We start from the raw sequence: 12,711 nt of genomic DNA on the forward strand, positions 1-12,711 counted from the left end.
AGCATGCCCACAACTGGCTGAAAGATTTGATTCTGTTGAAACAGCCAAGAATCGACAACAGGAAATTGGAGCTATTCTATCAATTGGAATAGAGGTAGCATAGTGACAAAATAAGTGAAATGCCAACACCAAGGTTCTACTAGAGGAAAAACAAAGACAGACTTATTCTTTGGTGTTAAACTGAAAGTTAAGGTGGAGGAGCTCAAGAGATTACAAGAATGTGGGGCACCAATCAAGAAAGCGACTACATTGTTGCGTTACCTTGCGAAGAACCTTCATTAGGGATATTAGGTTGCAATTGAACAGCTAATCTGATCTAATCTAAGGCATTGTACTATTTCTTGATCAGCACAACACAAGAAGAGCATAAAAGACACGGCAGAAATGCAGAAAGAAATCACAAGAATATTCCACAACTCTTGATGGACAAATCACTGAAATCCTGAAAAACCCTAGCATTTCCAATGAGAGGGGATTAAATATGTGTGGGACATAAATGCCAGAAAGCCTGTCAAGGGAATTCAGACTCAGCAGTTTAAAGCCATTAGAGGTGGATTACAAACTCCAGTGATGTATAGGTCAAATGGGCTTCTTCCTTGTGTTCGTTCTGAATGCATATCCCAGCTCAAGATGCATTGGTACGTTTTTCTGCCTGTTCTAATGTCAACCCAACTTGTAAATGAAAGTGGCAAAAACACACAGCTGGCAGAAAAATATTGAAGATGCTGACAAGGTTTTCTGAGATCATGGTCATTCAAATCAAAGTGGTGTTGCAGTACAAAACTGCATGGAATCAGAATCAGTACGGCACAGGGAGGAAATTTAGCAGATCATTAACTTAAAAAGATGTAATGAGTTTAATCTAAGTCAATGTTGATGCACCTCAGTACAATTCGATAAGAATTGAATGTTCATGAATGTTCTTATTTCTTTGGTACATCTGCTAAGATAAAGGGCATTCGATTTCATTTGATCATGGGATGTGGGTGAAGAACTTTTATTTTCCTGATGCAAACTTGCGATTTGGTGGGACTTGAATTGACCTCTGATTGCCAGATTAGATCCTAAATTACTGTAATTGCTGTAGTTCAGCTGTCTTCAGTAGGTGCAGACGCAGCAGTCAAGTGGAGCTCACGTGGGTTAAGTAGTACTCAGACAAAACTTATAAAGTCAAACTTAGCCCTCCACTAAGGGTTGGGAAGAAACTACCAAAGCTCAGGCACTGTTCACAGGAGAGTCCTGCTGCAGTCGACCAGCTCAAGTGAGAACCACAGACAGTTAAGACACTGGAAAGCTGGTGAACTTTCTTCCCCACAAATGCACAATAGGACTTGGAAGATATGCCTGCTTCGAAACCTCAGAAAACGTCACCCACTGAAGGAATCCCGACCAAATTGTAAAGGAGGAGGACGTCCAAGTTGCACCAGACGTCTGGACTTATCACTGGCACTCTAGCATTGGATTGCAAATTATGAAGACCTCAGTGGCTTCATAATGGTCTAACAATGGGACTGGGCAATAAGGAGCAATGCAGCTTCTCCTGATACATCTCCCACTTACCTCTGAAAATCAGAGTTGTCTTAGGGAGAATTTCACAATTAGGCCGTCAAGGCAGTAAGTTTTTAAAATGCTCTCCTCCTGCAGTCAAGCACCAAGAAACAAAGCTAGTGCTTGTAACAGTTCAAGGGTAATGATTGATGTATACTGCACAAGAGACTGTCTGGAGTTAAACTTAATTGCTTAAACATTGGACCTCCCCATTTTTGGTGTGCTAAATGGATGTAATGTTTGCTCTAATGCTAAACTGTGAGTCACCAAAATAATAGTCATGAAATTGGGCACCCTTGCTTTTAGAAATCACCATTTTCCATTGAAGATGCATTAAAACCTGACCTGGGTGGGAAGTCACCAACAACGGGTGGGTGAGACTAGCAGGGCACACATCTCCCAACCAGAAGTTCTCTCCAACGGAAGGAGTCAGATGATCATGCCTCATGGTGCATGTGACACCAAGTCACCATAGGCAGTGGACGTACTGGAATCACAGAACAAGGTGTCCATGAACTGAAAATTATCAGTGAAGACACGTTTCACTCTGTGGTTACTGCTGCTGGCAATGAAAATGTCTTAATAGATTAAAATGAGAAAGAGTGGGAGAAATATATAAAATATAAAACATGGCCCAGGGACATTTTAGAAACACAACTTTCAGCTTGACATACTCCTTGTTTAATTAAGATTTTAAAACAAAGGTTATGCCCCAGCTTTTGGATCCAATTTGCTGGTAAGAAAGACATTGATAACATCACATGCATGAAATATAATGGGAAAATTACACTTCATTAGGATGAATCAGTGCCTGATCCAATTTCTCAATGGTGGGGCTTCAACAAGAAATGAGCACAAACACTTCAAACATGAACCAAAAATTTTTTGCGTGATATACGCTTAAGAACACAAATTTATAGGTCAATTTTACATCATTGCAGTTGTTTCTAAACAGAAATTGGCATATGCAAAAGTAGCATCAAAAATGGGGGAAAAAAAAGTAAGTTATGCACTGCTCTTTGACAAAGAGAGAATCTTTTGATCTAAAAAAAATCACTACATTGGATCCTTCTTCACTTAAGGGTTTATCTTAAACAGCTTGATCTTATGGTTTACATGGGGAAGAAAGAAAATTAGACAGAATTTACAGTTTAAAAATCTCTTTGAATGACTGGTAGACTGGTTCAATTGCATTCATTTCGAGAGGACAAGAATGAAAAAGCTAAGATGTACTGCTGAGGCTTTATAAGGCGTTGGCCTTATTTAGAATATTGCGAGCAATTTTGGGTCTTGTGTCTAAGGAAGGATGTGCTGGCCCTGGAGAGGGTCCAGAGGAGGTCCACAAGAATGATACCAGGAATGAAAGGTTTAACGTACGAGGAGCATTGATGTCTCTGATGTACTCGATGGAATTCAGAAGGATGAGGGGGGAATCTCATTGAAACCTACCAGATACTGAAAGGGCTGGATAGAGTGGGTGTGGAGAGGATGTTTCCATTAGTAGGGGAGTCTAGGATCCGAGGGCACAGCCTCAGAATAAAGGGATGTCCCTTTAAAACTGAGATGAGGAGGAATTTCTTCAGCCAGAGGGTGGTGAATCTGTGGAATTTGTTGCCATAGAGGGCAGTGGAGGTCAAGTCATTGGGTGTATTTAAGGCAGAGATTGATAGGTTCTTGATTGGTAAGAGGTTTAGAGTTATGGGGAGAAGGCAAGACAATGGGGTGGAAGAAAAATCAGCCATGATTGAATGGCGGAGCAGACTCGAGGGGCCGAACAGCCTAATTCTGCTCCTGTATGTTATGGTCCAAACATCAAACCTGGCTGATTTGAAGGTCGGTGGTATGTGGCACATAACATTGGGTTTTACAGGAGTGGTGAGAGAGGCAGAGTTAAAGACGGAGAGCGGAAAAAAAAGATGGCTGGGATGGATGGAGTGCAAAGTGGGAGAAAGCGCAGGAGAACACGGAAGGGACTGGGTGGGAGGATGAGAAGGTCGAGGGGGAGAAGTACACTGAGAGAGATGAAGTGAAGCGGTTAGAGATAATCATATTACATATCCCTTCTGGTTATTAATGGAAACTTACAAAATTGAATTAGTTAGGAATAAAATGATTGAGATTAAGCCTTCCCTAGATTACTTTTTAAATTATTCTGTAATTGATAATACAATAGCAAGCTGTTTAAGTGCCTCAAGACCAAACAGAGAACTAAAGCATGTTGCAATAAAATTATTTTCTTTCTTCGTGAATTAGCATGGATTTTTAAAAAAAAAAAATTTTTAATTTTATTTACAGCGTGGTAACAGGCCCTTCCGGCCCAACCAGTCCACGCCACCCATTTTAAACCCAAATTAACCTACCCGTACATCTTTGGAATGTGGGAGGAAACCCACGCAGACACATGTACCTGATGAAAGAGCTGGTTCAATGTTCGATTAATGATGCCTATTTAAATAATGCTTTTAATGTTGTAAATGTATCCCACAGGACTGTAGATACACAGGCAAAAAGAAAACAGATGCTGCATGAAGAGGATGCATTTTGGAGAGGAATCAAATGTTTAGCAGAAGGGATGGATCTTAATAACATGATAAGAAATGGAAGAATTGAGAAGGATTGCCAAACCATGGAGCCTCTGCTAAATAGGGGATTAAGGGTTATAAACTGAGCACAGAGATGATCAAATATTGTGTGGACAACAATTTCTGCTGCTGCCCCAATGAGGCCAGGAGGGCAACTGACAAAGGATGGATAAAATGCAATGGAATTGTTGCAGTTTAAACATCAGGGAGAGGGGGCGATTTATTTGGCTGATCTCAGATGGCTGCATTCTTTGATTGGCCAGTTTGTACATAATCTTCAGAAGGAATGGGCTCAGTGGTCCCAGTGCTCCCTTCTGTGCTCTGTTTTCTCCTGGGCTCTGTAATTAGTCTAAGTATTTAGCCATTAGTTTGCATTGTAAGAACTCGGTGCCCAATTCAGGACACCACTAGCCAAAGCAGCACTTCCACCATGCAATCGTATATCCATCCTTGTTGATGACAGAGGTTTACTTAAAGTTTGGTTAAAACTCCAATTTTGTTTTTCCTTTAGAGAACCACAAAGAAAAGTGCAATTAGAATTTAAACAATTCACACAAAACAGAAAGGTGGAAGACACATGAATTTTATCTACCTTCAGATATCAGTAGTATTTAATTTAATGTCAAACTGCAGGAACAAATAATTAAGTCCCTCAGATTCTCAGCTGTGGAAAAAAAAACTTCTAAAGTAAACTTACATTTAAATATCCTGGCTACTGCCTCCAAATATTTCTCCACTCTATAACTAATTTCCCCTTGTCTCATAGCCTGCCAATTAGCCACGTTCACAACCTTCCATATCCTACCCCTCAAGGTCATCTTATGCCACTTATGTCTGGTCCAGTCTTTACTTTGTTCCTTACCCGGAGGAACCAATTGGTTTGCATTGAGGTACTTCTTATCAGAGAACATGGCTGTCCAAAACTTGATCATAATACTGATATCTTCTCGCAGTCTCTTCTCATCCTGTGTTGGATATTTAGGTGCAACACTGAAATAATAAGAAAGAATTAAATGAAGCTGCTTTTAAAAAACCACAGAGGCACAAAATGTTACAGTAAAATGAATGTATTTACCTAAAATAGTCAAAGGCAGTAGAATAGACCTTCTCTCTTAACACATTTCGAATTGTGGCATTGGAAATCACGTCAGCATGCAATAGAGCCAGACCAAGTGTCAATAACCTAGAGAAATAAAGATTTAAATAATTAGATCTGCAAGAATTCAGTGGCTGGTTAAATTCTTCTGATAGCACTTCACACATCTTTAATCCTCCCAAAAATATTTCTGGCAAATTAAGACCATGCAATGTATTAATGGACAACAGAGACAAGAAAAAACAAACTGCTGGAGGAACGCAGTAGGTCAGGCAGTATCAGTGGAGGGAAATGGACCGTTGACGTTTCAGATCGAGACCCTTCATCAGGACTGAAAGGGTGAGGGATTGGGGTGGTAGCCAGTATAAAGTGAGGGAAGGGGAAGGGGTGGGGCAGGTGATAGGTGGATCCAGGTGAGAAGGGGTGATAGGCAGATGGAGGAGGGATGGGTGGAAATAGCAACAGGGGCCAAGAGGTGATAGGTGGAGGCAACAAAGGGCTACAGATGATGGAATCTGATAAGAAAGGATGGTCAGGCGTGGGACCAAATAAGGGAGGTGGGGAGGGCAGATGGGAACAGAGGGGTAAGGGACCGAGTGGGAGGGGTGTGTGGGTGATGGGCAGGTGGAGTTGGTGGAGGAGGGGAAGGAAACTGAGTGAAAGGGGCCAAGGGGTTGTGTAAGAGGAACTGCGTAGACCAGGAGGAGAGATGAAGGAACTGAGGGGGAGCAGGTAACCTGAATCTGATGGACAACACAAGTGTAGCTCGGTGTGGGCTCAGTCCCATAAACTCTCCATGGGCCCTTACCAATTTCAGCTATGCTGCTGAAGAGATTGCCAAGCAGAGGCTGGCACCATCTCCACAATGATGAAAGGAAGATAGTTGGGAAGGTGTGGCTGGGGTGTGGATGGAAATACAATATTTTGCGAGCAAAGTCACACAAAATAGGACTCTGGCAATCAGCAGATGGCCCCATAGAAAGCATCTATCTGGATGCATCACAGCTTGGTTTGGCAACTGCTCTGCCCTAGACCACAAGAAACTGCAGAAAGTTGTTGACACAGCTCAGCGCCTCACAGCCTTCTCTCCATGGACTCTGTCTACACTTCTCGCTGCCTCAGTAATGCAATCAGCATAATCAAAGACCCCACTCACCCCGGACATTCTCTCTTCTCCCCTCTACCACTGAGCAGAAGGTACAAAAGCTTGAAAGCACGTACCACCAGGCTCAAGGACAGCTTCTATCCCGCTGTTATAGGACTATTGAATGGTTCCTTTGTGCGATAAGGTGGACTCTTGACCTCACAATCTACCTCGTTATGACCTTGCACCTTATTGTCTGCCTGCACTGCACTGCACTTTCTCTGTAACTGTAGCACTTTATTCTGCATTCTGTTATTGTTTTACCTTGTACTACCTCAATGCACTGATGTGATGAATTGATCTGTCTGGATGGTATGCAAGACAAGTTTTTCACTGTACCTCAGTACATGTGACAATAATAAACCAATTTACCAACATAGTACTGGGAGAAAACCGGAGCTCCATTTCCTTTCTTCAGAACTTGAATGCTGAAGACCAGTTGGGAAAAAATTAGCAGTAAAACGCCCGTTCAGTTTAAGAGGTATTTAGACAGGTACATGAACAGGCAAGGAAGGGAAGGATTATTGACCATGTGCAGTTTAAATTGGCATCATGGTTGGCACAGACACAGTGGGCTGAAGGGCCTGTCCCCATGCTGTAGTTCTATGTTCTAATCTGAATAAGGCAGGTGACAGGTGACAAGCGTCAGTCATGGGACAGAAACAGGCCTTTCAGCCCACTGAGTCCGTGCTGACCATCGGGCACCAATTACACCAATCCCATTTTATTCTCCCCACATTCCCATCAACTCCCACCAGGTTCCACCACTCACCTACATAGGGACAATTTACAGAGACCATTTAATCTACCAACCAACATATCTTTTGAGAAAGCTCACAGGGAGAACATGCAAGCTCCACACAGGCAGCATGGAAGGTCAGACTGAACCTGGATCACTGGAGCTGTGAGGCAGCAGCTCTACAAGCTGCACCTTGGCACCATAACTGGATCTGAAAGCCAAGCTTGTTAATGTGACAGCATTATTGCGTGTTCTATTCAGTTTGGTAATTTATTGTAGTAGCTGCAGTGCACCTACTTGAATCGTGGCCCAATGGCAGCCACGTGTCTGTTCAAAGTCCCCTTTGATCCTCCAACATTCAGAGAGAGAGAGCGTTGTAAAAGGCTGCCAAAGATCTCCACCTGGTCCGCACTGCAGTACTTGGCAATCTCAAATCTTTGCACCAGAAACTAAGTGCCAAAAAAACACAAATGCACTTGTGGTAATTATAAAGGAAAGTTAACCAGATACAATGCATTAGATTCTTTGTAATTGTATTCCATTCTGACAAAAAAGCAAGTGAACTGCATTGAAAAAACATGGATACGTTATTTAAAAATGATGCGATCTCATTGACATTGTGAATACCCAGAGCCAAGTCAATTCAACAATAATGACTTGCGGTTGCTTTGATGTTATGACTACCATAGCATTTGTAGAACATGAATGGTTTTCCGATAGCTTGCCAGCCAAACCACAGAGAGCTACCCTTTAATTATCCCCAGTCATCTAATGTTGCTTTTGTATAAGCTTGGCCTTCCCTTCAAGGGCCAACTTATAGATAACTAGCAGGCAAAGTAAACCACCAGTCTCTTGCAGTTTTGCCTGCACTGCTCTTCACATTACAAGTTAAAACCTTTTGCAAGGCTGCAGAGTGATAAAATGTGGTGCAGTTGTAGCTTTATTTACTTTTGTATTTAAATATAGTAGAACCATGAAACAACAGTTTACAGTCATTTAGACTTAAGGGGAGGTGGGGAGGTGGGGAGCTTGGCGAACTTGAATAAAAATGGTACAGAATACTCAACAATTAGGAAATGCTGTGGTGTCCAAGGACAGCTTGCAGCCTAAAATAATTAAGAAGTGCCATCTTGCATTTGCTAACAGTCAGGGATATGCTTTGTACTTGCCTCTATCCAGATGTGGTGGGGTGTAACTTCCGGGGGACAGGGCATGGGCTGGCTCTCCTCAGAAGCTGCCAATGGATCAGCTTCTCTCTTCTCTTCTGAGAAGAGGCCAAACTTCTGCTGCACCGTCATCTGCCAGGCTCCAACCATCTCCCGCATGAACTGCAAATGATAATAAGCAAAACGGAAAGTGCTCCTTCTTGTCACCAGTAAGTGGACTAAAGGCACAATGCATCAACGAGACTGCTGCATTTAAGACCAGAACAACTTGCTCATGTAGCCCTGAAGTGCGGATAGATAGGGTACTGAGGAATGAAGGTAATGTAATGGATCTAAAGTCATGAGGGTGGAAAACATTGAGGGAGTCACTAACAATGTCATCTATCCAGTGTAAGGAAGGACATCTGCTGCATACCAAATCTGAAACTGATGCTTACAAAGAACTGCTCAGCAAAATTAATCGCAACAGTGAAAGGGAAAAACAAATAGTTCCTCTCATCTCAAGGGTTACCATTCCCTCTTCTCTCCTCTTCCATTGGGTAGAAAATACAGGAGCCTGAGGGCATGTACCACCAGACTTAAGGACAGCTTCTACCCCACTGTGATAAGACTACTGAACGGTTTCCTTATACAATGAGATGGACTCTGACCTCACGAGCTACCTTGTTGTGACCCTGCACCTTATTGCACTGCACTTTCTCTGTAGCTGTGACACTTTACTCTGTACTGTTATTGTTTTTACCTGTACTACCTCAATGGCCTCTGTACTAACCCAATGTAACTGCACTGCGTAATGAATTGACCTGTATGATCGGTTTGCAGGACAAGTTTTTCACTGTACCTCGGTACAAGTGACAATAATAAACTAATACCAATACCAACTTTTGCAGGCACCAATGTGAAGGGCATTACAGTTGATGCTGATCCTGGCTTCACCTTTCACTGAAATCCTTAGAGGAATCAAGGGCAGAATCTCGTGTAGAACTAGCTTTGCCCTACATTAGCCGTGGGCAACCAAGGGCAAATACAACACACCCAATCAACACCAACAATCTTTCACCTGTAACAACCAATCACTGACTCCTTTATTACCTTGGACAGCTGGTAAGGGACTCCTTAAATTATGAAAGTTATACTAATTCAAAACCTTGCAGTGAAGTTTTATTCCAACTTTTTCCCAAACAGACACTGGTCTGCCACAGACAAAATATGATACATATTTTTAAACCAGCACTTCAATTTAAACTTTATAGGAATGAATATAGCTTTGTAACTCTAAAGATAAATGGATCTTAAAAGTTAATCTAATACAAGGTGGTTGAAAGGTCAAAATGGAAAAGACCAAAAGCAAGTCAATAAATCTTCCTCTCTGCCTAGTGAATTACCTAAACCAAGAGTGCAGAGTCGGCTAGCATTTGTAGTTTATTTTCTGAAGTGTATACTTCTAGGCCATCTCATGGTCTGTGGTGTCCTAAAATTAAAATGATGTGTAGATTTCCATTTTGCAATGAGTTACTACTTTAACAACTTTGTTTTAAACTCGAAGTTCTTGCCAACTTTGTGGCATCATGCATGCAAAGTGCGTTGACTCAAAGGCGTAACTGTTGCAACTTAAGTTTTAAGATGGAATGTTAATTGAAGGTACAATACTGACCGGCACTTCGATGCCATTCTTTGCAGCCAGAAGCCACTCCCAGCAGGCTACAGCAGTTTCCGTGCCCATTGCTGTGAACATCCGCAGAGGGGCCCAGCAAAGATGGTGAAGGAGCTGAGGATCACAGACTGCAGGGTGGCAGAAAAAACACACAGAAAACAGAGAACATTTTTTCTGTGAACATGCAATCTAATTATTCCTTTCAATTTGAAATGGACTACAAGGCAGATAAGTGGTAAGAAACATTAGTGACAAATAATGCTGTTTATAACCAATGTGCCACATTTTGGTGCAATTATTGATCAAGAAACCTCCATCCACAGTTCCTTTGTAAATTAAACAGCTACATAAGTAATCACAAGCTCTGTTAAATGGCAGCATTAACTCAAATTGAACCTCCGAGGCTGCAGTACATCACTATTGCAGGCTCATCTATTGTACAGATACCCTATTAAATAATGACAGTACTTATCTTGAAATGTCAATCTTGCTGATTTACAAGGAGGAAAGCTAGTATTCCTGTTGACTGGAACATATTCACTTTGGTAAAATGCAAGCTCCCCAAATCTTTTTGTGCATTAATATAAAAAATAAAGCATGATTTTCATTTAACCTCCCCAGTTTAACTTGTTTTCCACCCAGTTTCAACCCCTCCTTAACTCCTTATTTTCCAAGGGTCATAAATTACCGGGAGACAACAGTGGCAGATCTTTCTGTATCTTGTCACAAAACAGCTGAGCTAGAGAGATGCGCGTCTTTAACTTTTGTGCTATATTAAAGCTTTATGCTATCATTATTCATCTTCAGCTACAGAACAGTCCAAAGAGGAGATTAATATGTTGCTCTCTGCTGTGGAGGTACTTGACATCAGCAGGGAGAAATTCATCCTCAGTTGCTAATGCTTAATGTGCAATATAGAAATGGAAGTACATTGTACTCCTTTTCTGAAATTCAGTTCCAACAATGTCAATGAAATTGAATTTCAGAAGTGGACTATAACCTGCAACTGTTAATAAACTCTGCATTTGATGCAAGGGACCTCACATGAATTTCTAAGCCTTGCACTTTGATTTAGTGCTTCTAAACCTGCAATAAATTCAGTCTTTTGACTCCTTTGCAATTCAATTGCAAAACACTGTGACTGTAAAATATGACGGCCAAGTCTTATGAATATATATGTCACATCCTATAGAACATACAAAAGTGTAAATTAGGCAACAAAATATTGGAACTTCTCTAATCCAGAACATGTGCTTTGTGAAATAACATGCGTTTCTGTTGGAATCTTTTAATAGGTATACCCCTCACCCTCTCTTCGGATGAGCAGAGCTGTGAGGTTGAACATCGACTGTGTGTATGCATCAGTGTCGACTGATTCCAGTGCATCGTTCAGTTTTTTAATCATGATTTTGTTCAGGTCGGACTGCCAACCAGTCGCTTCGGAGAACTGAATCATCCCTGCTACCTGCAGAAAGGAAGGAAATATTGAAATCCTCCAAAACACTGAACAACAGGACAATCACCACGAATTGATGCAATTCACATAAAGTAATGACAATACTTTTACCTTTGTTAATATCACTTCTTTGTCTTTTTCCGTGAAAATCCTGAGTGTTATCAGGAGTTACAGTTCCGTGGGAATCTTTCCAGTGATACTTCACCAAGTCCCATTATTCACATGCAACCAAGCACTTACAAGATACTTGAACAAGAATCTGTGTAACAGTCATCACGCTCTATACCTCAAACACATTTGAGGAGAATGTTTCCATCAGTCGGACCCAGTATGACATTGGATTATGATTCATATTCCACTCCTGAGCAAGTATTCGAGGCTGACAAACTGCCATAATGCTACCTTGCCAAGATGTTTGGCTGAGAACACATCATCTCATTCAAATATAAAAGACCCTGTGGAGAAGAACATTCCACAAGCATCTTAACCAAACACCAGAACAGACTAACTTACACAGAACATTACAGCACAGTACAGCCCAATTATGAGCTAGAGAAAAGCCCTAGCTCACTCAACCTATTCTCATAAAACATACTCTCCAATCCAGGCAGCATCCTGGTAAATCTCCTCTGCACCCTCTCTAAAGCTTCCACATCCTTCCTATAATGAGGTGACCAGAACTGAACACAATACTCCAAGTGTGGTCTAACCAGAGTTCTATAGAGCTGCAACATTATCTCACAGCTCTTGAACTCAATACCCCGACTAATGAAGGCCAACACACCATAAGCCTCCTTAATAACCCTATCGACCTGCACGGCAACCTTGAGGGATCTATGGATGTAGACTCCAAGATCCCTCTGTTCCTCCATACTGCTAAGAGTCCTGCCATTAACCTTGTATTCTGCCTTCAAATTCGATCTTCCAAAGTGCATCACTTCACACTTTTCCAGGTTGAACTCCATCTGCCACTTCTCAGCCCAGGTCTACATCCTATCAATGTCCTGTTGTAATCTACAGCAACCTCCTTCACTATCCACACCACTACCAACCTTTGCATCATCGGCCAACTTACTAACCCACCCTTCCATATCCTCATCCAAGTATTACTTATGGACAGAAACACATTCATATAAAAAAAAAAGGACAGGAAAAGACCTCATGGTCCATCCAGTCTACCCCAGATAACCACAGTGAGAAGCGTCTCAACCTCTCCTCACTATTCTCCACCCACCCACTTGTATCCCTCCACCCCACCTCAGCAGCAGAATATTAAAAACCCAACACCAGCGAGGAAGAAATCAAAACCTGGCATTTGTTTTCCTA

General features: G+C 41.7%; 1 protein-coding gene across 1 annotated transcript in view; it reads right to left on the minus strand.

The window, feature by feature from the left end:
* Window positions 1-12,711, minus strand: part of pi4kab (phosphatidylinositol 4-kinase, catalytic, alpha b) — a 130,487-nt gene that overhangs the window by 41,472 nt on the left and 76,304 nt on the right. Inside the window, exons 31-36 of the mRNA XM_052031728.1 lie at window positions 11,238-11,394; window positions 9,930-10,057; window positions 8,279-8,437; window positions 7,407-7,558; window positions 5,206-5,313; window positions 4,993-5,120 (exon numbers count right to left, since the gene is read on the minus strand). Coding sequence (XP_051887688.1) covers window positions 4,993-5,120; window positions 5,206-5,313; window positions 7,407-7,558; window positions 8,279-8,437; window positions 9,930-10,057; window positions 11,238-11,394 — 832 coding nt within the window. The remainder of the gene's footprint in view (window positions 1-4,992; window positions 5,121-5,205; window positions 5,314-7,406; window positions 7,559-8,278; window positions 8,438-9,929; window positions 10,058-11,237; window positions 11,395-12,711) is intronic.

This window comes from Pristis pectinata, chromosome 17 (assembly GCF_009764475.1).
Source record: "Pristis pectinata isolate sPriPec2 chromosome 17, sPriPec2.1.pri, whole genome shotgun sequence".
In the NCBI taxonomy this organism is placed as follows: Eukaryota; Metazoa; Chordata; class Chondrichthyes; order Rhinopristiformes; family Pristidae; genus Pristis; species Pristis pectinata.